The sequence below is a fragment of the Trichoplusia ni genome, chromosome 23, assembly GCF_003590095.1.
Source record: "Trichoplusia ni isolate ovarian cell line Hi5 chromosome 23, tn1, whole genome shotgun sequence".
Classification (NCBI taxonomy): Eukaryota; Metazoa; Arthropoda; class Insecta; order Lepidoptera; family Noctuidae; genus Trichoplusia; species Trichoplusia ni.
The window spans coordinates 2,031,088-2,057,864 of record NC_039500.1 but is presented as its reverse complement, the minus strand read 5'-3'; the positions used below and the strand labels follow the sequence as shown (position 1 = coordinate 2,057,864).

General features: G+C 36.4%; 3 protein-coding genes across 3 annotated transcripts; 1 reads left to right on the top strand and 2 right to left on the bottom strand.

Moving 5' to 3' along the window:
* Position 1: 1 nt before the first annotated feature.
* Positions 2-5,443, bottom strand: LOC113504876 (FERM domain-containing protein 8). Its single transcript, XM_026887368.1, has 11 exons — positions 5,203-5,443; positions 4,883-5,100; positions 4,397-4,522; positions 3,788-4,027; positions 3,280-3,445; positions 2,746-2,907; positions 2,148-2,333; positions 1,499-1,628; positions 1,121-1,261; positions 916-1,033; positions 2-646 (listed from the first exon to the last, which is right to left on the bottom strand). The coding sequence occupies exons 1-11, from the start codon at positions 5,331-5,333 to the stop codon at positions 462-464; spliced, it is 1,803 nt and encodes a 600-aa protein (XP_026743169.1). The 5' UTR covers positions 5,334-5,443; the 3' UTR covers positions 2-461.
* Positions 5,444-5,639: 196 nt separating this feature from the next.
* LOC113504816 (SAYSvFN domain-containing protein 1) lies at positions 5,640-8,963 on the top strand. The gene is made up of 3 exons (XM_026887279.1): positions 5,640-5,916; positions 6,005-6,207; positions 7,027-8,963. The coding sequence occupies exons 2-3, from the start codon at positions 6,046-6,048 to the stop codon at positions 7,405-7,407; spliced, it is 543 nt and encodes a 180-aa protein (XP_026743080.1). The 5' UTR covers positions 5,640-5,916; positions 6,005-6,045; the 3' UTR covers positions 7,408-8,963.
* A 3,191-nt stretch (positions 8,964-12,154) lies between these two features.
* On the bottom strand, positions 12,155-23,284 carry LOC113504995 (post-GPI attachment to proteins factor 6-like). Its single transcript, XM_026887514.1, has 4 exons — positions 23,280-23,284; positions 20,935-21,182; positions 15,240-16,391; positions 12,155-14,935 (listed from the first exon to the last, which is right to left on the bottom strand). Exons 1-4 carry the CDS (start codon positions 23,282-23,284, stop codon positions 14,199-14,201), a joined length of 2,142 nt encoding a protein of 713 aa, XP_026743315.1. The 3' UTR covers positions 12,155-14,198.
* Between the last annotated feature and the right edge of the window lie 3,493 nt (positions 23,285-26,777).

The following is a 26,777-nucleotide window of genomic DNA, read 5'->3' as shown; positions in this document are numbered from 1 at the left end:
TGCTATGCATTTGCTATCTAATATCATGTTTTAATAATAGTAAATGTTGATCTAAATTATGCTAGACTGTTTTTATCACTTTTTCAATAAACAAAACAACACGATCGGATTTTTATTTATTTACAATTAACAGAATATCACGTTTGAGATCATAATAAACTTTTGAAATAAACATGCAGAAGTTACATATAAGCACAGGGTAGATCACATGTGTGGATACTTTATTAACTATTTTAACATCTGATTAACTCGTTCTCGCTTCCTCTCAGAGATCTAAACCCTATTCAGAATTAACAACCGTATCTATCATTGGGGCATGGCATGACTTTTCCAATGCCAAGCGAATATCCATCTTATTGCAGGGTATTAAAGGACACTATTTGATATCCTCGTCTCATCAGCTAATCATACTCATTGTCCTCGTTATTTCTTTAGTTTAAAGAACATCTGGCAGTACTTCTTTAATGTTTGGGCAGTATCCATGAGGGTTGTGGATGGTCTAAGTCTATGTTCCAGTCGCCAGCGCCGCCGAGCAGGTTGCCGCGTCCGTCGTGCGTGGCCAGGGCTAGTCGGGAGAGCTTGTTGGCAAGTCGACGCTGGGGAGAGTCGGGGCGGGATAGGGGAGGCAGAGAAATGCTGCCTGAATCTGGAAAATTTAAATTAGTAAACGGTTAAAGAAAATATTGTGAAAGTGAGTAACTTCGGGTAGTTAATGACTTTTTATTTTATGGAAAGATACAAGTTTAAATTCGAGCAATAAAAGGGAAAATTACTGTTCCTTCTAGTAAGTGGACGCTAGTCATTTCCAAGATTTTTTTTTAATAATTTCTCTTTCTACTGTTAGGCTGGTCACGGTGGAATTGTTATGAGCACGTTAAAGTACCAGCTTCGTAACCAAACTATCTTTTGTCTCACCTGAATGATAGTCGTAGTTCGCGTGATCACTTGGCGTCTCCTGGCCCAATCGTTTCCTATATTCGCCCGCAAAGTGCTCAATCAGAGTATCCATCATGATAGCCTGCTTGGAGAATACCTAAAATATCGAAAAAATAGATTACTGGGCTATAATGTATTATTAGGGCAACAGCTAGTTCATAATATACGAGGCATTAATCTTCACCTGTAAAATCTTGGACACTCTCAACCCGTTTTCAACGACCATGAACTGTAGGAAAAGACAAGGCAAGCAATCTTCGTTGTCATCTGATGGCAACCCAATATCCCATGACAGCTCCTCGTAAAGCAGGCCAAGAAGAACAGTCTGGAAAATCGGAAAGGCTGATTAAAAGATGATGATGAAATGCAAGATGGTTTTAGTAGTACTTGGGTAAGTACGAAATATTCTTGACAGCGAAGAAGAAGAAAACGGCGATGATCAATTAGAGAAACTGACCCAGAATGTGTGCTTGTGTTATCGAAAAAATATTTAGACAGCAAAAAACCCTTTGGTTTGTGAAAAAGTGGTTTTCATCCCAAATGACTACGAACAAATACTAACACTTTCAGTATCATCGATGACGTATACTCCATTGGAGTTGATGGCGACGAGTACTGGAATGTCCTCGTGCGTGAGCAGGCTTGTTAGACTCCGCACTGGCTGTTCAATCTGGCCTTGGAAGAACGCAGCCCTGGATAAAAATGATTTTCATCAATTTGCGAGTACTTACAATAGTTCAATGGCACTGACAATCGAGTTTCTTGACTCTCGGATGTAATAATATCCATAATGGAGTCGAGTAACGTAGTGCTGTGGAGGATCGTTCATTTCTGCGGGGCATTACTTTATTCCCAGAATAAAACGGTACTGCTATCGCATAACGTGCTAATTTCAAATGGGATAACGTGGAAACTTTGTTTCCAGATTTTTCACACCACGTCATCTCGTCTCGTCAAACTAAGCAAATCTTGTATAATGAGTATTAGACAGCTGATAAACATACTTAAATACTTAAAGACATCAAATGATCGTGTACATCATGCAAAAATTTCTTCTGGGTTGGAATCGAACCGTCGTGGCTTCGATTTTCAACCATCTCAACCTCAACATTTCAACCAACAACATCCGCTTCGGTATAGAAGTCAGGGCCACTATCCGCTAGAGCAGCAATCTACTACGATGGTTTTGCTAGAGTAAAGTACCGCAGTACCCGTAAGTGGGCGTGGTGCGCGTGTGCGCGAGGTACTTGTGCCGCAGCTTGCGCGGCGGCGCGGCGGGCGGGCGCTGCGCCTGCTCCAGCAGCCGCGCCTCGGCGCTGCCCTTGCGGCCCGCCGGCAGCAGCGCCGCCCAGCGCCCGCTGCGCGCGTGCACCGGCAGGTACTTGTCCTGCTGCGCTCTGGACACGACAAACTAACCACTTTACCAAGGTCAAAAAATCTATCAATCATAATTTGGTTAATTTAACATTTTGAATTTTTTCGAAGGAAATTTTAGTGTTCTTATAATATGCCGAAAAAGGGTCCAGATACAGTCCATAAGGTGCAGTTATAGGAAACATGGAAATTTCCGATCTTATCACATTATCCGACATCCATGAGAAAATTCAGAAATGAAATTACGGAAAAACGTACAATTAATAGCTAATAATTATCTAGCAATTAAAAATTAAAAGGAAAAAAAAGGACTAAGAAAAAAGGAGCCGGATGCATAGTGCAGAAAAATATCGTAACCGTTCACAAAGTTTTAATCGCCCGTGCTAGAACCATCCAGAAAACACGAAAATCAACAAGAGGTTCCTTTACACTTACCTGAAGAATTTAGCAGTATGTCGATGAGGGTCATACGGCCCCAGCTGTATCCTCGCTTGAAGCCCACCGAGCATGACGGCCTGCGCGCTCTCCAGGGGGTAGCGCCCCGTCACCACGTTGTGGCGAGCTTCCTCATACAGCAACTCTTGGATGCGGGAGTCCCTGTAATCATGAAATAGGTATAGGTACCGGTTAAAATGGAATAAATAGTGATTTCAGGCATAGGAGTAATAAATGTGTTATCGGGTATGCGCACGCGATTAATACATTTTAGACAACACATAATGTATTAAACAGTTGTGAATTTACTCTGATTTTTCGAATTAATTATGTTCGCTTGTAAAACGTACAAATTCGTAGACGTAGACTTTTTTTTCGACTCACTTTGCACTTACATAATATAATATTTGTAATCTTTTTAACAACTACCTACAAATCAGCATTTGCCTTACAAAAATAAACCAGCGTCTCAAAAGCATATTTTCTCATTTCCCATGTCTCATAAAATACAAATACTTGTAAATATTTTCTTACTTTATCCCTTCTTCTAAATGCTTTGGGAAGAACACGTTTCTCTGCAACCTTAGCACGGGCTGGTCGCGGCTTCGTCTCGACTCCGATGCGTGGCCGTAACGGTTCACCAACTTCTGCCAGTTGGCCCAGAACTTCCAAGGGCAATGATGTGGTTTCAACTGGATTTCTGAAATGAGATTTCCCATATCTTTGACGATACGATAGACGATACCATGGACAAATTCAAACTCTTGGTTTGTGATCTCGATAGCTTAGGCAAAGGAACTGGTGCGTTAATACCAGGATTAACTTGCGAATCTGAAAACCATCCCAACGCGACCCATATAATAACTTTCATTACATTTGCAATAAAAAAAAGTGGAGATTTTGACCATCGACTATTGATGTATCTCAGATAATTGCCAAAAAAAAAATGAAAGACAAAAATTATATAGACATTTTTCGCTCTTCGCTGTTCCTTAATTTTGCCACACACGATCGTAATAAAATATTTGAGTAAATATCATACCAAGCAATGGACTGCACATCCATAGGGCAAACACATTCGCCGCCAAGCTCCTGGTGCTCGGCTGCGACAGACCCAACTCCTCAGTTGCCAGTAAAGCGTTCAGGAACCGAGATGCCGTCACTTGCGAGGGTATTTCTTCGGAGCTCATCTCCATCATGACTGCAGTACGTGACATCAGGTAGATACACGTGACTGGGTTTGAAGATACCGTGGAGGATGATGCTGTGCTACCAGAAGAACCTGAAATTATTCTTAGAATCATTATGTGAATAAGCCTGGGTTTAAGTTAAACTTTTGTCTTAGTTCTGTAGTCACTAGATGATGGTAAAAAATGAGAAATAAACCGCAATTATTAAATAGATCCCGCGATAAAAAGCTGCAAAAAGTTTTGATGGAGATTGTTCCAAATTTAAGATGTACCATGTACTTAAGAAATTAATATAACAATTTATTATAGCGAACAAATGACGATGCGAAATTTCTTAAATAAATATTTAACCGCTCCTTAAAATACGGTAGTATTCATGTTCTTACTTTTATGTTGATCTAAAAGTTATTGAACAGGAGACAATATCTTACGAAAAATTACCAAAGCAAAAAGATCGAAACCTGGGAGTGGTGGTGATATCGCGCTGGAAGAACTTCCTCCGCTGGTAATGGGTTCCGTGGTGCTGAAGGAGCCTGCTGCGATACTGCTGGACCCAGTCTGATTCGAACAACTGCTGAGATTCGATCCTAAAACACATGCGAGTCTGACGAAAAAACAATTCGAAAAGATACGGCAATGGACCACGATAGGATCAGTTGAGAATAATCGTTATAAAGCGTACTTAGATAAAATCTTATAAATGCTCTATTTTTAAAAACAAAAACTCTCGTTAGTAATAAATGTAATATTCTTATTGGAGGCAAAGCAACTGACTTATTTTATGAAATTCATTAACGCAATTAAGATAAACCTTATCACACTTTAATCCAAGTTTTTTTATGGGCGAAAATAAAAGGTTCGAGGTGGTATTAAAAAATATTATATGGGGACGACTCGGAGAGTCCTCTGCCCAAAAGAAGGGCGTCAAAACTTAAAAAATAACTTACCCATAACACTTTTCTCCAGCGAATCAGAACTGTTGCTATCTTTGGAGTCTGGCTGCAGAGGTTTGTGCGGGTCATGTTTGTCCCAGTCGCTGTGACGACCTAACGGACTGTATGACAGATGAGGCAGCCTCTGAGACACTGAGTACAGGTGAGCATTCACCTCCGCTTGAAGCTTCTGGCTTTGGACGCTATAGTATTCTTCCCGAGATCGAAATTCACTGAAAAAATTATCGAATAATATAATGAATACTATCTCTAATTCTATGCGTATGAAGATAGGGTTTATTTTTGTTTAGCTTTTTGTATATTTATATGCTTACTTATACTGGTATTCAGCTTGCATAGGATATCCCCGTCGTGAATAATCCACAGGTATAATTGTGATATAGTTCCCACTATTTTGCACATTTGGATTTTCTCCATAAGCTCCCATGTCTGATTGGTGTTCCATTTAGAATAACAATTTATAATACTTCACAAAATAAATAACATATTTGGTGCCACACAACTGTCTTCCGGCACAACAGGATATCGATCCGTGTTCGCGCTATTGGAAGATGAGTGTTGCCAATTTTAACAATTAATTTGTATAATGGTATACGCTAAAATAGTTTATTTGAAGAATTACTGATATGTACGCTAATTTTTGCTGGAACTTTAATGAAATTGCTATAAATATTAGCAGCGTGGTTCTTCCAAACATGATGTTTATGATTATGCGTGTAACAAAACGCAATTATTGATCACTTGTCATGTCACTATACATACTGACAGCTTTACCAATACAGCTGAGGTTCTCATACGTGTTTATTTTGTATGTTAATCAGAATTCGGAATCGATTCTGATTAGGTTTTTGTGCTTAAAGAAATCAGTGTCATTGTTTATCTATTTCGAAAACCGCTTTCAGCGTATTTGATAAAACTAGTGCAGATAGCACTTCATTTCGGCGTCGAAGTTCAATACGTGTAAATCGATAACAAAAATGTTTTGAAATATTGATACGACTCGTGGTTTTTGGCTTCAAGTGACTTCGGTAAGCATATTTACAGTAAATTCAAGGATTGGTAATGTGAATTTAATAGTATCAACGTATATAAAACGTCATTTTCGATAATCAACAGGTTACAGAGTGAAGTTCAAGAAAGGCACCAAAATTTCACTAATGGAGGCGAAACTCAAAGAATACCGGGCCCTCAGACGTCGCAAAGAACTTATAGAAAACACTAAAGAGGCTTTACAACAGACCAAAGATAAAGTTGTGGACTTTATAGTTCCAAAAATAATACAAAACATGGGAAAGATACGAGAAGAAGAAATTTTATTGGTAGGTAGTTGTTTTTATTAGCCTTGACTTTTACTATTATTATGATGTCATCTCTAAGCAAGTATTTGAAAAAACAACATCATGAACCATAAAGTTGTGGAGCATTTTTAATATAAATGTGGTTAGAAAATGTATGTTCAAATAATCAGTCTGCATCCCTAAATGGAAGCACTCGTTTTCATATGGAGCATACGTAGGATGGCTAATCCATATGTTCCATGTATACCATTTATACTCATCTCACTTTAATCCAATTTTAACTGTATAGGTGGTTTTATATCAATTAAATGTAAACCCCCTTTAGGTTCACATCCAAATAAAGCTTTAAAGATCATTCAATTATATATGAAATTAAGCATTTTATAATATTGCACCACTCATGCTAGCAATTCAGTTCTATGCATGAACTTGTGCACACTTGTGCACACATGCTCGCAGCATATCATTAATTTTTTGATAGGTTTTCTGGACATTACCTTGAGTGAATTGAGCTCCCATGAACAATTTACACTCAAGCTAAATTGCAACTATTTACTGATATTGTCCAATTGCAAAATTGTGTGTGCTTTGTAGCTTATTAGCTCAGAAACTAATAACTCCCTATTAGTTTTAAGCAGGCGTAATTCAGTTAAGAGCTAATTAAACTCACCATCAGGACAGGATTGAAAATCTATAAGATTCTACAATCTACAATCTTCCTCTTAAATTTAAATGCATCATAAATACTGAGTCCCTAAATACCTATGCCAAATGGCATTATTTCAGACTTTATTTCCACAAATTGCAACAATTAATAAGGGTACTTTCCTTTATTTACAGATTGAGAATGAGGACCTCATAGCTCATGCCTCGCATGTGGAAGAAATACCTCCGGAGGAAGCTCGGTCAGAGACAAGCGAGGTTGAATCTTATGAAGAAGAAGAATCCTGCGGGTATTGCATGATCAAACTCCCGATTTACGCTTTAATCTGGCTTGGACTCTACGCTTACTTCCTGTACCTACAGTTTGGTGCAGTTTTCTTTGTTATCTCCGTACTAATAGGTATCTATATCAACACCCGCACGCGACCGCGGAAGAAAGGAGAAGTGTCCGCTTACAGCGTGTTCAACGAAGACTGTGCCAGCATTGACGGTACTCTCACTCCCGAACAATTTGAAAGGGAAATACGATATGGAGCTGGCACTGTAAGGAGTTTCTAAATTATTGTTACATTTTTTAATTATACCTTTTTTTTTGGAGCGGAGTTTCAGGTTTATGAAATCCTCTATGTCGAATTTTTGTTTCTATTATTGTCTTCAATAGCACAAGTCTAATATGTACTCGTAGAACCAAATAATTACACACAAAATATCACTCATTCAGGATTATTATTTTATATTTATAAAATATTTAAAGTAGTATCAATGTGACTGTCAATAAGTATAATCTTGTAGCAAACGTGAAATAATTAATCATAAACAGTTGTATTGGAATCTTGAATCACTTGAATGTACTTTTGACTATTATATAATCTATGATAAGCTGAAACATTAGGGACGGATTTTGACAAGGTTTCCGGCCATTAGAGTTCCAAAATCACACGGAAAAATCGTGTCTAGATCTTTTATAATGGGGCACAAGTAAAATGGACGATCAGGTTTCAAAAGAGTCCAGCACCTACGTACCTAAACCTCAACGACCACAAATCCAGTGTATTGTTCAACAATTCCATGTAAAAAAGGTGCTATTTGTCATAATTCCAACTACCCCAAAACCTCCAGTGAAACCATGGATCAATTATGGTTATTACGTCATAATCCGGTCCCATATAATATTTATTGTAATGCGATTTCGATGTGATAGTTAGGCAATATAATTTTAAGACTGAGCCACGATCTTGGCTAACTTTTCGGCTTATTCCCGGCGTAGTCGGCCTGAGGGGGCCTGCCATCAGCTCTTAAAGAAATGACGTGGAAGGGAGAAGCCTTATCTCTTATCCCTGTCTCTCTTACATAAATGTAACCGTCTATTAGTGCTGGTGTTAGCCCCCGGTAACTAAAAGTCTGTAGTCAGGGTTTTAGTTTGTAGATATTTTTGACTTTTGAACGCCATAGGATCATCATGGAAATGATAAAATCACAGCTTAGAGATGGTAAAACCAATAGACTTAATTACTGCCCAAAATGGTTGTATTGTATGAGCAGGCAGACGAACTAAAGGACCTTGGCGTTAAAATCATTAAAAAAAACAATGCAGCCACAGACTATAAAACCCTGTGCTGCCAGCGTAATAAAATTACTTTTGTTATTTAAGTTTTTTAAACATAAGAGATTTTTTAGATCGAATCTACATTAGTTAGGTGTCTATTTGGTATTTTAACTTTATCAATGTAGTGCCTACCGTCTATACGTTTTACCATGGTGCGTAGGAGTGGTATAATTTGGAGATCATGTAAAATATACCTAGTTTACTACCCGCTACGATTTCAAATTGCTCGACATATCATAGCGTGTACAAAGTACAAGTATATTCGAAATGTGACGTGAGATGTTAGTGCTATTATTGCAGTTTAGACCATAACATTATTAGTATAAACAACATGATTGAGAAGCAAACAATCAAAGGTCTATTGAAAATGTGACGCACTATGCTAAAACGCACAGTTCGTATAAAACTGCATGTATTTATAACTTATGCATTGCTGTGATTGATGTAAGAATGTAATCATTGTAACTTAACTGTATATGTAGAATTAATATAATTTATTTCAATCGAAGTGGTTATATTTCATTCAAAATTGTAGGTACATCATCCATGTCCAACAGAGGCTAATTGTTTTCCCTCCAAGAAATATTTACCTACCATTAGATATAGGGTTGTGAAAAATCTTTTCTTCTGGTCAAGCAGTGGTAGTTACCCTCAGTCAGAGTCGCGCAGAGCATACGCGGGCGATCCCGTGAATCTAGCTAAAGCAGTAGAAGGGGCCCGAGGTGTTTTTAGTCGATGGAAGTACGACATATTCCCACGCTGTGCCCAAGTCGAGGTTGAAGTCATTAGTGTAAGCCCGAGAACAAAAAATCAATAAAAAAGGGGTTGTCAGCCTGTTCCACAGAGAAGGAAGGTAGTATCCGACTTTTTCTAGCTAAACTTAGCCGCTATGCAACGCCTCCCATGTTTGGTCGATGCGTGGCAATTAATCACTCACCGTTTATTATAAGGTGGAAATCTCGAACCTAGAGTGTTTTGGTAAGAAGAACAGCATTTACTAATTAACCTTTGAGTGGGTGAGAGTGTGTAAATCAACAGGATAATGAATAAAACAAACATATTATAAATATTTTCATTTTAATAATCACATTTACAAATTGACAACAAATAATATACCTATTATAAATTTCATAAATGTAAATGCAACACAATACGAATATACACTGAAAATGGCAACACTGCCTTTATATATTTATTGTGTGGGTAACTTCGTTTAACACAGCACTGAATGTGAATATGGTCAAAGACAGAGATTATTCTAGTATACGAGTAATACTTATATACCGGTTAACTGATAGACGTAAATTAACCATTAAAAGGGTTAAAACGGAACTTTATTACTAGGTTTCCGCTGTCTGTCAGTCTGCCCGTCACCAGGGAGTCTCTCAAGAGTCGCTATGGCTAAACTCATTAAAGATATATCTGCTATAACAACAAATAATAAAAAATGGAGACTACGCCACAATTGTTATGGAAATATATTTGAGGGATAATCTTTGTTGAAATTTTATTTTTCATGGACCGACGACCTGTGAAAACCGCTAGGTCTCGGTGGATGCAGGTGGCAATGAACCGGTCGCACTGGAGAATATATGGAGAGGCCTATGTCCTGCAGTGGATTGCTACAGTCTGAGATGATGATGATGATGTTCAATATCCTCGTTGTTGCGAGTCCAGCTCGCACTTGACAAGTAATAATGGTCAGAAGCTTCATCTCTGGCTAAGTCCATATGTAAATACCAAAGAACAGCAAAGTGATATATTTTTGAGCATATAATAATATCACTTATTGAGCTAAAAGCATGATCGGTTATAATATCAAATATCTTAAGCTACAAAATATGCGAAAATAACCATAATCTCGAATTCGTACCACAGATCAAACAAACATTTTTTTAATTAATCGTGAATAAAGGCTGTATACATTTGTGGCGGAATTTCAAAACAAACAAGATTTTTTCAAATATAAGAAACAAATGTTTGAAAAATCCATGATTTTGTGATATATTTTCAGTGGTGTGTATAAAACACTATTTTTTAAATGATCTGTGGGTTACATCAAAACAGAAATATATTACAATAAATAAAGAATCAATTACAGTAAAAATATTTTGTGAATAAATGAGATACAATGTCGGATAAAATGAAAAGCACCGTAATAATTATATTTGGGATAATGTTGCAGATATGAATCTATAAGGAATGTTCTAGGCAGAAATTCAACTAACGTGTGTATTTTAAACATCTATACGTATAACACACAGAGAGAACACACAATAGACTATAAAATTGATTAACTTTATTTCTATATCGTATACTTAAATAAAACTCAAGACTCTGTCTCTCTTTGCAATTCATTTTCAAGTGAAAGAGACAACACGGGACTTGACGGCAGTAAAATTATAAGACGTTTGAATAAATATTTTGAAGCAATAACATACAAAGGTAAGCAGTTGTCAATTGCTTTTTATCTGTCGTAGGACCAGTGGTCCCAAACTCTAGCTTGGTATCTGCTCTAAATTATTTTCCGGGTTGCCAGATCATTTTTGATGTGTCTCGAAATTCCTCGTTTGCCGTTAAACAAAATTTAAATCCATCATAAATGTAAAATTCTTAACCACTTAACAACTATAAAATGCAATTTCAATTATTATGTTTATAAACGAATGTATCTAGAGGGATAAAGATATCACTAACTCCCTCGACTTGCATCTAGCTTATACTAACAATAAGCTTCATCGAGCATCATGCGTCTTTAAATCAGTGTCGTAAAACAGTGCGCTACAGTAGTGCCACTGTATTGCCTAGAAGCTGTGTGAAATCTGGGACAAGAAACGCACAGTGGCGCCACTGCAGCTCGTCACGCTACTGATCTAACGGCGCTTGAAAGCCGAAGACACACCTTTGTTTCATTGCAATTGGTGACGCGGCAGAAGCGTATTAGTTTCATACATCTATCTTTTAAAAAGGAACTAAGTATCTGGCTGACTGACATAGCAACGCAGAGCCTCATAAAAGTAGGTACGATGGTAAGAAACTTGACGCAGACCAATTCGCTTCCGACGTCACGACACGCCACGAAACAGCAGTATGTCTCCGCCTTTAGGAACCTAATTACAACGGTCGTAAATTTAATTTGTAACACAATAATCTCAAAGTTGGCTTCCAATCTTAAATATACCTTCTTAGGTACAGCTTATTATAAAAAGTTACAATTTAATATTTATTTGAATAAACATTAATAATAATGGCACAAAACATTTAATTTATATATTTAAAGTGGACAATATAAGGCACCGTATTTATATTTACAATATTTCTGTAGACAAGGACATGTTACATGGAACTAAAATATAGGCAATAATTACGCATAGCAAAATGGCGTCCAGCTGTTGTCATTGTCAAATAAAAAGAATGACAGAGATTGATAAAATAAACGCCACTTGGCTGAGCCGTTCTTGCATATTCTGCAACTTTTTCAGCATAGAATAGTCCGTAAATAGTTCCAAAAAATATGGCAGAACGCAGAACTTTTCCAGAAAGTCTTTAAAGGAAACAGATAGGGCTTTTGTATGAGAAATTAGTAAAACCCTACTATTAATTAAACAAGAATTAATTTAAAATCTAATTAATTCCAAACAATTAATAAAAAAATGTGTAAAAAATATACAATAAAATTAAAAAATCGTAGGTAAATAAACCAAAAAATCGAAGAAACATAATTAAAATACATTACAAAAACTCTGTAAATAACGTATAAAATATACGTGCTTAAAGATAACGCAATCCGTACTTACAAAAAGTAACAAAAACAGATTAAATTCACTAAGGAATATAATAATAATGAAAATACAAGCAAGACAAGGTGATAAGCATCATTACAAAGTTGTGACGTAAAAAAAGTATAATACATCGTGACATTGTTCGACCTTATAATATCAAAATCTTATTTTACCAACCTACCTAATTTCTTCTTCCTTTACATATCAGATTTGTATCATAAAGGTGCGGCCTGATGCAGCCGCTTGAGGCTCGTTTGCAGCGACAAATTTGGTCACATGATATGTAGCGACAAAGCTCAAAATGTTGAGCGTTATCACTGGGAAAAGATCGAGAGTGCGCGGTGAGACAAGTTGACATAAGTGAGGAGCTGCAACGGTTTATAAATAAATTCGAGTAAATTATGGAATCAAACAAGGTAAAGGCTCCTATTTCCTTCATTTGTATCATTGCCACGGGGTGCGAATAAGGTTAGGAGATCAGCAACACAGGGGTGCATCGTGATCAGATTTTTCGCTGCAAACGAGCGACGAGCGACTTTAAGCAGCAACTTTTAGAGTCGCGGGAAATTTAAAATGGTGTCATGTGACCAGATTTGTTGCTGCAAACAAATACGGGCTGCATGAGGCCGCACCTTTACGATAACAGCAATAACACTTGGCTAGAGGGGCAGGGTTGAATGCAACGCGGGCTACATTTCACGTTATATGAAGCTCTTACAGCGGGCTATGCCGCGTAAATAAATGGACATTAATATCTATTTCATAAAAGCGGTAGCCCACGAATGCTTGCTCGTGTATGGCGCGTGCATGTGACTTGAATGTTCGTAAAACCCCCGCGATACAAGCATTAAAATCCTTAGAGCGGGAATAGTATAAAAAAAGTTAATTAGGATCTTAAACAAGTCAATCATATGTATATTTTGCTATATAATACAATATTGTATTACAACAGTGAAAAAAAACTGCAAGGTTTAATAATCTCAAATATTGTTAACAGGCATTTATATAAAATATCACAAACTAAGCCGTGGAAAGCAACCTATACTAATAGCCATCAACACAAGTCCACATACAGTCAGATTAACAAGATGTATTTACTAAACTTTATTCTCAGCTTTACGGTGTCAAAAATAACATCGGTCAAATCTTATAGTTAAAAACATCACTTACCTACTTAATCTCGAGATGGGACATTTGTATTGGACCATCAATTTTTTCATGCATTCCTAACAATCAAATATATACATTGATCCCTAACCATCCTCCTAATGGATTCCGTCTAACTACTTATATTCACAAAACAAACATGCATTTGCGCTCATATCACCTTATATACCATCCATATCCTTATAATAATTATCGATCTTCAAGCCCTGCTAAATTGACCTTGAATCCACCAATAAGATAGCACTTGTCGCGACCCGCACTACCCGCGTCTTCCTCAAAACACCGTGAAAACAATCTCAAACCAAATTCAGCAGTATCTATTAGGGAGATTTCTATGCCCCTAACTTTCATCTTCAAGGACTTTTTGTTACAAAGCACGAGTCACGCTTAGACGTTCGCTTATTGGCCACCAACATTTGAGGAAAAACTTCTCAAATCTTTATAATATCAGCTCCATATAAAAATACTTCGAAAAGTTGTATTGACATCCATCTTGTATAAAATTAACCTGTACTTTGTGTGACTAGTAGAAAAATACTAGGCTTTTGTTATTTGTACTTACAACTAAATTAAATAAAAAAATCTTTGCACCTCAATATTTGTTCGCGACAATAACTTTTTAAATGACACTTAATTCGAGAAATTCCCTGAAAAATCTTTTGAATCGACAGTCTTATTGGCAAACATTGGCCATACTTAAACTACAAAATTTATACGTCAAGTATTAGTAGTATTTAGGCTATAAAACAAAGTTAGAACGCCAAAATTAGTGGCAAGGGTAACTTTACAATGTGTTAATCAACAGCTGTAGGCCGGTGAGATCTTTGAAACACTTTACGAAAAGACAACTTAAAATAGTCCTGACTCGGCAAGAAGGCATTCACATCACTACCTCTTTTAACATCGGGCAGTAAAAACACAACACTTAAAGCTATAATCATATGCCATATCGAATGTACAATCTTATAATTCTGTTCCGTTTGTAGAAAAGCGTAACAAATTAAGCCAATCGACACTAAAATTATGCCTAGTGGCAAGTATCTGATGTAATACGTCCTAGGGTATCTTAGACTACGAATTTTTCTAAAGTCAAGATACCAGGATAGTAATAAAACGCCTACGCCGACTGCAACTGGCAGTAAGAATGAGACAATCGAATGCATATTCCACGTTGTCAATAAAGCTATTATTATGGCACCTATTAGTTGTAATGAGGATCTGAATTTGTCACCTATTATGCTCATAGCGAGTAAAGTTACCCAGAATGACATTAGTCCGCAGTAGAAGTCTCCAAACTGGAGAATGTTACCTTTGACGATGCAGTAGGCGACTTGGGAGGGGGCGTCGCAGGCGTGGTAGAAAGTGGAGAAGATCATAGTGAAGGTGTACATCATGGCTTCCGTGTAGTATGTGCGTATGACCGCTACGTAGATGGAGAAGAAGAAGAGGAGGTTGCTCAGCGTGAGCAGGAGGATGGACACAAGCATGTAGACTCTGCTGTCCATTCTTGAGTTATCTGAACAGTCCCAACCTGGAAACATAAATTAAATATCTGCTTTATCGAGGTTATTAATTCCCTTCGCGAGACCCATATGTCATAGGGAATGATAATTTAAAGTAACATAATGTGTGTTTTAAAATTCCATGCAATATTGCATAAAAAATTTAAAGTCTTCTCAACTGCGACACGTCCGTTGCGGATAGAAATATTATAATATTACAAAATAATCAATAACAAACATCCCACCATGCGCATAGAAGAAGATTTATTTGGCGGGAAGAGGTCCCGCTAAATAAAATAGTAAAAGTTAGGTAAAATAAAAGGTAGAACTTACCGCCGTATCCAGCCGAACAGGAACAGAAGGACATCACCAGCCCACCGAAAGTGTTCAGCAAGCAGCTCCCGTGGTTACTGCACTTCCCCCCTACACACGACATCGACGACACAGTCAGGACTATCGTCGCGTTACACTCAGATGTCCCCACCCTCGTGTCATTCCCCTCTAACACACCCCCTTCACCATCCTTATCTGCAGACGTGTCCACGTAGTACTTCGTTCCGTTATCCGACGTGCGACAAGGACAAACAACCTGATCGCAAAATATACGGAAAGTCAAATACCAATGGCCACTATCAGGATAAGGAATGAACGTCTTGTCATAAATAGACTCAGAGTCCGTACTGTTCAATACGAACAATGCCGGCTTCACCTTATCGTTGTACCGACAGTGACCACTCTCTAATGGTATACTCGCATGACCGATATCCATACATATCACGGCCTTGAAAAACTGGTTGTCTTCGGTGAACGCTAACAATGCATCCTTTGCGAACTCCCGCCTGTACCCCATATAGTATTTCAAACTCATAAGAAGGCTCGACGCTATAGTCAAGCTGCCTCCGATGTCCAAAAATTGATTGACTTTGAACCTTAAAGACTTTATTTCTGAAGATGTGATGTTGACAAGACTGGTTGCATCTTGGAGATCGGTTGTCGGGAGACCGTAATCGAAAGTGAAAAAGCGTCCTTTATCGTCGCGCATAAGGTCGATAACCGTGTGATTAATGAGTTCGTCAACGTCTGATCTGGTGAAGTAGGATTCGCAGTCAGCTATCCTGGTGACATTGCCTGTAGCTTCTCCTATATGGATGTAGTGCCAGGCGTTTGGGTTGGGGATGAAGGTGATAGTTTGTATGTTGTTTCCTTTTGGGTTGAAAGCGCAGTATATGAGGTAGTTCTCCTCTGTGGGGAAGGAGAGAGCCTGTACTCTGACGAAGAGCTCTTTGTCGGAGGCTGTGGTGTTGACGATGGTGACGTTCAGGCTGATGGGGTCGACGTTGTCTAAGGTCATACATTTGAAGTATGCCGGCAGCTCATCATAGTTCAGCTCCGTGATCCCCGTGTAACAGTCTATTAGCTCTACGTTCTCCTCGCGTTGGACTTGCAAGTCAGTGTATAGGATCGTTTGACAATTGGCAACGAGACCTGGAAAAATAAGGCAAGTATTATAATAATATTCTTTGATCAGACATGTTGTTTATTTACAATAAACTAGTGGTGATGAACACATACCTAAGTTAGGAATCAAAAAAAAAATTAGCTTTATATGTACGTATCCTCCCCCCGCATTTGTATTTAATTACTTCTCTGCTCCTATTAATTATAGCGTGATGATATATAAATCTAGAAATTGGACTGGGATTTTTAAACTGAGTTTTAAGGCAAAAAGAAACACCATGATCGTTTCGTTTTAAGTGTTCCTTTTTTCAATACCAAAAAATGGAGTAAAGAAAAGTCATAACTAAATCAGCAAACTCTATTCCCTAACAATTTACATCACAGTACGTTACGACACGCTTAAAACCATCAACAGTTGTGGACAGCAGACCACGTGACAGCAAACAATAGGCCAACATAAATTTAAATAACATTACAACGGAGCTTTTGTGGTAGCATCACGACTGCACAATTGTCACAGGATGTTGGCAGTCGAACAATCAAGTGAGCGTCGCTGCGAGGTCAGTACACGCGACCTGATTTCAGGCCCGTATTGTATCGGGTATCATATTATCTCTATTAGTTAGAACTCGAGTAGATTTCTTCTTCCTTTGAGGAAAGTGGATACTGGGCTGATTTTGCTCGACCCGACAGTCAAGAACACGCGTATGTTTTGTTTTGAATGGATAAAGAGTTTTGCATAGTCATATTTGCCGGTAAACTTATTTTTATATTAAAAAGCAAGGGACAGAGAGAGTAATTTGCAGATCTATACTTTTATTACTGGTTTTTTTTTACGTTAAAGGTTTAAAGTACATTTGGGCAAAGATCCAAACGGTAGTTACAGTTTTGTTTAAAGTCTAAACTTTTTGTATCGATCAACCCACCGTATTTGGTTGCCTACTGCTTCATGTGTTAGAAGGTCAATACCACGCTTTAGTTTTTAAGCTACGTCTAGATAGTTAAAGGTTAGCGTCTAAACTGGAGAATTGTAAAAAAACGTATTGTTAAAGATGATGTGAATAAATATATCGAATTCATTTATTTAATGTAGGCAACTTAGATTCAATTTAAATTTAAAATTTAATTCTAATAGTGCCGACTACTACGTAAATCCGGTTCTCAAATCTTTTACCGATTCTTTTGTGCTTAAGTTTTAGAGGAGAAAAGGCGCAACAAATACCACACTAGAAGTAACTAAGAAACAACACTTCAGAACGCGATTTTCTGGAGTGCACCCTAATTCATCCACCCATCCAGGATTCCAGGTCCAGGAAGCCGACCAAAACATAGTTGGGAAAAAGGCTAGGCCGATAGATAGGTCATAATTAGCTCAAATTCGGTTTTCTATTACTCATCGTATCGTTGGAATTTAAAGTTCAAACGACCCAGACTGATAAGCCACATTTGTTTTATTGAAACGGGAAAATGATCGATAAGTTATCGTGCAGAAATTTTGCCACAACACAATTCAAATGTAAAGTGCAAAAAAATGGGCAAAAATGTTTATCCGAGATTGCTTACCTGCAAAACAGCTATAAAGGTTACTCACAAATTATATACATTGTAACGACACAAACAAATTATACACCATTGTTGCTATGGAATCTAAGAACTACTAAATAGATCAGGTCTAAGAACAATTACGGCCAAATCACTATAGCAATTATTCCTAATGTGGTAATAATTACAGCAATCATTATGAGACAAGTATGGTTATTATTATATTCTGAATTGATATTACGTGTGGGCCGAAAGTACAGGTAAAGTAGAGCAAATTAAGGTGTTTCATGATTTCATACTAATACGAAAAATTCAAAATAAGTTCAAAATAAATTGTCAGTGAAAATTTCAAGTGTCTAGTTATCGCGGTTCATGAGATACAAAGTGGTCAATAACGGACGACCAGACGGAGCCTTAGTTATAAGATTTCGTTTTTCCCTTTCAGTGCGGAACCCATAAAATACGAAGCTGCCTATGTCAGTGTTGCGTTTAGCTAAGTCACCTACATTTCTATCCTTTTTAATTTACTTCAACATAATTTACAAGGAATCACGAATACGTAGAATTTAAGGCTGGTTTTTCAAGAGTTTTTTTTATCCTACGGTCAAGCTAGGTTACCTAATTCTTATTCATAGGTCTTGGATCAAGGATACTAGTAAATAGTATCTAAAGTATGCATGAGAATTGATTTTGGGATTTTCCACGACAGCACTAACCTGGTAGGTAAACCTTCTAAACATTTCAAGTGAGTTGAATTGATTTGTAAACGACTTCATAATGATTCTCAGTTCATCGGTTTTCTTCCACCTTAGCACTTCGGTCTTGATCAACTAATTTTATCGATTCTTTTTCATTTAACTGCAATAGCTGTCATTTGGTCCAAGTCTGGCTTAATAGTTTTCATTTGAAACCAGTTACATTTGTTTTGGGTGAGATATATGAGTATGTTCAACAACCGCCTATTACTCATAACAAAAGCAAAGCTTTTCTTTTATTATGAGTATTTAGTCGTTGCGTGAAAAAGAACTATGATCTTTCTAAACAATAAGGATGTAACATAGGTCACATTCTAAACAGCTCCAGGGTCAGCATCAACCAACATATCTACTGGTTAATGTCCCATGCGGGAGACAGATTAATTAGATAGAATATTCTTTATTGCACACCACATATATTATGTAGGTCCACCATTGGATACAAATAAAACAGTTACATAGTGCCACAATGGGAGGTCTTATTATGGTATTAAAAATAATATACAAAAATAAACTGTTATTATTTGCTAGTATACACATGTGTATATAATGAAGCTCTCGTAATATTATCTTCACAGTCAACTCCACTTTCTCAGAATGCAACCGTTCTCTCCCTACCAATAACAATTAAGTATTCGTATAATTATGTATAAACTTGGCGTAGGCGAGGTGTTTGTCTTTCCCAAACAACTCGGGATACAATCAATCAACGCGGCGCTTCCAGCCTCTGTTTACTCGCGATTACTTCGAAAGGTCAACGATATTTCTGGCCGGTAATAAATTTTATTGATTATGCTTTTATTGAAAACGATTTTTTTTTTGTTAAAGTCGATATGGCGGCGTAGTCTTCCTTGTGAGATGATATCAGTATAAAAGGTATGGAAGAAGAAGACAACGTTGAGCCGACCCCTAATAAAATAATTGAGTGATGATGCTTTTAATTTATTGAAATCAAATTTTGACCTCCTTCACATATATATAATAGACACAATCAGCTCTTGCCTAAAGAGTCTGGTTAGGTCTGAAGCTAAACGAGAGATCTTGATAAATACGCGCAAGTTAATCATTTTTTCGATATTTTTTTAAAACTTTTCTTTTGCAGTCAATATTCAACAGGCGTTTGATTATTTGACATAGTTCTTTATTGTTATGAATATATGTTTTATTTTTGTTTAATAATTAGATAGTGTGTGCTGCTGTGTAGTTGTTGCACCGCCGCGCCGTGAGCTCACAGTTAGCCTACTAGACTAAGCGGCCAAACAAGGAGCGGCCCATTCACGTATCCGTAATGAATCATCCAAGTTACTAAAAGGTACTAGGTTACTAGGATTTTAAAGTAATTACTTTGATTTTAAACACAAAGTGCCTAAACGTGAAGCTAAGTTTAAATACTACATAATTCTGAAAAGTTACTGAAGAGGTCACCTGGTTTTCAAAATGCGCCGAAAAAAATCCCTACTAATGTTATAAATGCGAAAGTAACTCGGTCTATCTGTCTGTTACGCTTTCACCTCTAAACCCAAAACTGATTTTAATGAAATTTGGTACAGAGATAGAGTTGACCTTGAGAAAGAACATAGGATAGTTTTTATTACATAGGAGATAGCTAAAAAACAAAGCAAAGCAAGTGTATTTAATTGCAACTAAGTAAACAATTTTAAATTACGAGCATTTTTAGGAAAATAATTTCTTGTTGAAATGTTGGCGTAATTTCCTCACTTCTAGTTATTTTTAAATTGGTATAGATCATAATTCGAAGAACTAAATGCTATCATTATAACTTTAATCAAATTATAAATTTAATTTGCACTTGGTATTAGTTTAAGGATTTCCTTAGTTAAATATACAACACGTTATACCTTTTCCTTATACCTACCTAACCTACCACCTATAGGGAAAACTTCGCAGAAATAATGCCTTAAATATAGAACTTACAGCAAAGATAAGGTACGGTGTATAAAACCGTATTAAACTTTTAAAACAAGACTTGTCAAATGAGGGCTGGACTCGCAACACATTGAATTCATGACATACAGCATTTTAACAGAAGGACTAAGATAAATAAGGCTGAGCTTTCCGCTAAGTCTGAGTAACAGGGTTAAGTTTTTACTATATAGAACTTACGGGCAAAAGATAAGGTACGGGCTATTAAATCGTATCAAACTTGTCGAATGAGGTTCTTGACTGAGGATAAGGCTAAGCTTTCCGCTAAATCTAAGTGGTAGGGTTCCGTTTTTACCCTCTGCGGAATCCTAAAAACAGTAGGTACATACCTTGCTGTTCAACTTTCTGCGTCCTCGGATCCTCCCATTTTATATAGATGAGTGCGTACCAGTTCCCTGGTTTCGGGTTCTCTATCGTATAAGTCCTGTTCTTTCCGTCTGACAGCAGTTCTTGTGTGTGCACCGGTTCTCTGGTCGCTGGATCTATGAAGTCCTTTGGAAAGCCGTACCCGTCAGGATTGACTGCCGGATACGAGCCGTGTTTTATGTTTATGATAACTTCTTGGGATCGCATGATCCTGGAAGGAAAAGAAATGGATGAAGTATTCTGTGAAAGAAATATGCAGTTTATTTCGATTTAGTTCAAATCGCGACACCACCGTCAGCTTATGATTAAGGACTTCGGTTCCTTTCGAAACTAGTCGAGCTGTCCTCGATAAATAAGCGAGTAAACCGTCGCATCATAAGTACAGATTGTATTTTGAGCGATGAGTATTTTGAAAAATAACAAATTTTGCCGATGGATCACTGAGAGGGGTGATGATATTGAAGTTTTGTCAGGTAATTGTGCTGTTAAACCATCAAACAAGAACGGTTGAAAATACAAAAAAATTACGATGTTTGAATTATAAATCAATCAGGATTTTTTAATCTAATCTTAATAGATAATTAGTTTCATACATGCTTGCATGATCAACAAAGATAACGAATAAATTATGTTAAATTGTTTATATTTTCTTGATAGGTATTGTGAAGGTTTTTTAAGGCCTTAATAACAATCTCGTGAACATATTTTTAACGTTGTTTTTGGATAGACATGATCTTTATCATAATCTAAGAACGGAATACGTTCACTGCTGAACAAAGACCTGCCCCCAAAATCTCCAAAGTGATCATTCAACAATACATAGAACAATGACAAAGGGACAACCTTCAGGTTTCAAGTATTACAAAGACACGAAGCATTCTTTTATAAAGTTATCTTCCAAAAATGTCTGCCCGTTGCCAAAACTAGATATCCTAAATATGGCTATGCCCATAAAGGCCGAGACGATTAAACGTAGCTCCAACATGTGCTTTGTGTTTTCACACAAACATGTCTTATACTTTACAAAGCTGATTTGAAATGGTCGTCAAACATTAAAATTATTGAAAATTATATCAACAGTTATTTAACGCTTTTGGTGGTTTATTTTGCATTGGACTTTTCAATTGGTTGAAAGTACTTTCAAAAGGTTTTTAGCAAATAAGATACCTTATACATATTTATGGTTCCAAAAGACAAGGAACGTTTTGATCTATGAATAAAGAGCTATCACACGCTCTGTATTTTATTCCAATCATTCGACACCAGGCAACCGAGACCACCATGTTTCTGTAAGGTGTGAATGTTTAGACGATGTGACTTCTTTACTGATAGATGTTCCTCGCTACTTTTTTCTACTTTCCAAATAAAATTCTTAACGTTCAAGTGCGATGTAAAACTATTATTTACAGTACTATCTACCTTACAAAACTAAGCGATAATGACGACGATGAAATGATAATTATATGAAAAAAAGAATTGCCCGAGAAATCGTTGTCCTGTTATTCTTGCAAGCTTTATGGATGTAAAAGCAAATATTATAAAACCTCAAAAAACCAACAGAAAGGTTCGTTCTCCAATATTTGAATTGTTATTTACTCTTACATTATTACAATAAATATCGATTGTTTAATCAATTCAGTGACTTTTATCTAGATTATTTATCTAAATTATCAGCACGCAATTCATTATCGCTTGTGCCTGAGTATATAATGAAATATTGTGTTTATCATCAATAGGTTGTTTTTGATCTATTCTGATTTAGAATAGTCTCATATAAAATGACCTTTGAAATCTATGTGTTGTGAGGTTTTTGAAGTCTAGGTTGAAAAGAAAGCAATATGGGCAAAATGCCTTTCGAGATACAATGCAATTTGTCTGAATACCCGACATTTTTTTTTAATGTCGGTCAGATACTGGTAGTTGGATGATAGTAATTGAATACGTCTTTTTCTCTTCTCCAGAATAGAAATTAAGCGTGACATCACTTCTGTGTATATTAAAATTTGGCTTCGCTGATAAGTCATAAACCATTAGGGGTTACCTAAACTTTTGTAGACTTATCTTTATCAAATTTTATTGTTCTGATAAAGGCAAAAGTACTTGTGAAATATTTGTTAATTCAATATCTGATGAACTAAATTGATTGTTTTTTTTTATGTTCAGTTGTCATCCCTATTTCTTGACTTCAACACATTTTGTCACACAGAATAGTAGCGGTAGACCACAAACGTGTACTTTCGCAAGATTATAGTTCATAACTGGCATTTCGTCTAGTTTACAATGTAATTGAATTACTCTAGATCTTTACCTCATTTTTTTATTAGATGTACTTTATTTTTGGCCTTCCCAGTAAACAGAGGACAAAGTAATTTTGTATTTGGTTATTTATATACTGCATTGCTACATTTTTAATGGAGTATTTGAAGTAGATGTAATCTGCAAAGTATAATGTCTTCAGCAGAGTCATGAGTTCCCGTTGTGAGTAACATTCTGCACGTATTGTGGTGTAATGCCTCGTTTCACAAATGTGATGATGATAACAAATAACCGAAGTCAGACTCTCGATACCGAGGGTTCCGAACATATGGGCTAAAGAAAACAAATCGATTGGGGGACATCAAATTGAAAGTCGAAACCAAAAAAGTTATGACCGCAACTTTATATCGCGTAACTCAATCTTTGTTTTTTGTTATTTGTTGGGAACGCAGCATCAGAAATACAACATCAGTCTAGATATCATGGTTCATGGAGACACAGCTTTGTATCATACGGACAGACAGAGAAGCCTCTGTAATAGGTTTCAGTTTCTACTCTTTGGTTGTTGGAACCCTAAAAACAGGACGAACTAGTTAATAGGTTATACCGCTCATATAATATTTACAACTTAGGCTTAACCTTCGTCAAACAAAGTCTTCTACCCATTACAAATTCAAATGTCGACAGTTACCATTGTTTACCCTGTGAAAGTATTACCATAATGCCTTTACGTTCGTTTGCTAGAACAACCATCTGTCCACAAGACACGGGTAACGTTGTAACTGCCCACAAGCACGCAACGATCCGTGATGCTATTACTACAAATGCGGAAGTTTGAATTTAGGATATTTGTTATCCAATTACTGAGGAAGCCAGGCTGTCAGGAGAAACTTCTGTGAACGTAATGGTAACGGGTTTGAGATGGTTCAAAGAGGTTTGTCATTCATTCGTGAGATCTAATAGAAGACAGTTTACTTCGGAGGTAGTAGGTTTAGACGAATTCGACTGCTGTTTCGAACGAGTTGAGAAAGAATCGAGAGCGAAGAAAAGAAGCGAGACCCGTCACTAGCGAAAATTCACATACATTGATTTCTACTTGATCACGGTTTTGTTCAATAGTAAAATATCAGGACTGAAATTAGAACCGAACCAGTTATAGGAGTAAGTCTACTTGTTATAACGTTGGAGCAATTATTAAGCAGCCGAAGAAATACTGTTGAAACAGGCGATGCTTGAAGTTATCGAGCAATCAATTTGACTGCTTGAAGCTGTAATCAAGCAATTAAAATCATCGTCGCTTAGGAAAAATAAAAAGCGATTTGTGGTATACTGATTTTATAAAGTAGTTGCCCGGATACTGCGGTTCTTTCTTATTCTGGAATAAGGATGAATTTTTAATTTTTCTTCTTTACTCCGAAAATAGGATTTGGTTTGCATATTGCATACATGCTCATAGCTTTACGTAATTCTCTATCATATTTCAGCTATACCCTTAATATCAAAGGGCAGAGAGCATGTAAACTCATGATAAAAGCTAATAGATAAACCTATTATGGTGCAAGAACGGGCCCGGGGGACGTGCCGCACTTTCGCTCCATTATTAAATTAATAACTACACTTTATTACACTAGCCCTATTATTAATGGGATATACGAAAGCATTATATGTAACTCAGCTTTTAATATTCGGTATATCATACAGTAATTTAATGATACTTAGTTGGCATATGCTAGTTTTAGTGTACCTTCAGTAATCTATATATCTATATATATATAAAAATGAAATGCTGTTCGTTAGTCTCGCTAAAACTCAAAAACGGCTGAACCGATTTGGCTTTTTTTAGTCTTGAAATATTCGTAGAAGTCCAGGGAAGGTTTAAACGATGAGAAAATACGGCAACGAAAAAAAATACTACGCGGGTGAAACCGCGGTAAACAGCTAGTTTGAAATATTTTTCATCTTTTTTTAGGTTCGGTTTACTCACGCATTTGTAATCGCTGTTTGTCACAACCGGAGTCCTTCATCAAGAGCTCTCGAAACGAAAGTTGTTATAGCTACTTGGATGCCCGTTAGGTTACGTCTTCAATCCACTGCTGGGCAGAAGCCTCGCTTAAGACTATTTCTGCCCACATATACCACTAAAAATTTTGATCCTATTAAGTTTGCTTGGCGACTGATCATAATAATTTAAAGCTTTATATAATAATTAGTCACTAAATTAATTAATTTAATAATCCGAATTGGAAAGGAAACCTTCGTTATTTTGTCTTCACTCAAAAATGGACTCCTTCTAGGGACACACCTAGGACCAATACTAGAATGACTTTATTAAATCACAACAGCCATGACTTACAGTGTCAATAACATATTATTCTACATAGATTAAGAATACAGAATTCTGTTCACTAATAAAATTGATCATAATAAAATCAAACAATCAGAATGAGAAAGCATATCAAGCTTTATGTCTGACAATTATGATAAAACTTAATATGAAGTAGACTTGATGACTACTAAAGGAACAAGATACTTTACAGAAAAAATAGACTTTCTAAAAACAGAACTGGCCATTAATGAGAATGAAACTTAGGACAAAAGCAATCTAAATACAACAAGACAATATTAGTAAAATAAAGCACTCTTTTACATATTTTTCTAAATAGTCTGTGTAGTTCTACAATCACAATTGTTTTTATTCAAACTGCTTCTATCGACACCTTTCCTTGTGTTGTCCCTAAATGTCTATTAGTCTTTCCACTTAAACATGAGAAAGACATTGTGAAGCTTAATGGAAACTCTTTCTTTTTTGGTAACTTTCACACAACGCCATCTAGTCTCAAACTAAGCAGCACTTGTATTATAAATACTAAACAACTGATAAACATAACTTATATATTTCTAAATACATACATAATAAAGATAATTTACACCCTTATACTGCTCCTTACACAAAAACATTGGTCCTGGGTGGGAATCGAACCCAGGACCTCTGTATAGCAGTCAGGGTGACTAACCACTAGACCAACAGGCCCATCCTTACTGTCTTAAATATGACAGCCAGTCTTATGAAATAATGCATTTATGTAGGTGTTGTCAGTACATATCAGTGACAATTGAGATAATGATTGCAGTTATGACCTCCTTGTGACCAGTTATTTATCTTGGACAATGTAGCTTGATATTAAAATTAACTGACTATGTTAGGACACAAAAATTGATAATTAATTTGGTGTTTGTGATTTAGAAAATGTGAATTTAAATATTATGCCTAGAAAATGTTTCATTGTTATGCTAATGAATTTTTATTAACTGTGTTAATTAAATAGTTCTTAGTATCTACTGGAGAGTACACTGTTGAGTATATTCAGTGTGTACCTATATGGTAATTGCTTAGTGCATAGAATATTAAATTGCTAAGTTTATTTCAAGTTAAATAAAATTAATAGAGATATTATTTTTATTTATTTACACAAAGATTAAACATACCTTTGTGTAAATAAGAAAAATAATTCCTCAAGCAAAGCTATAAAACATTTTTTTACACAATATT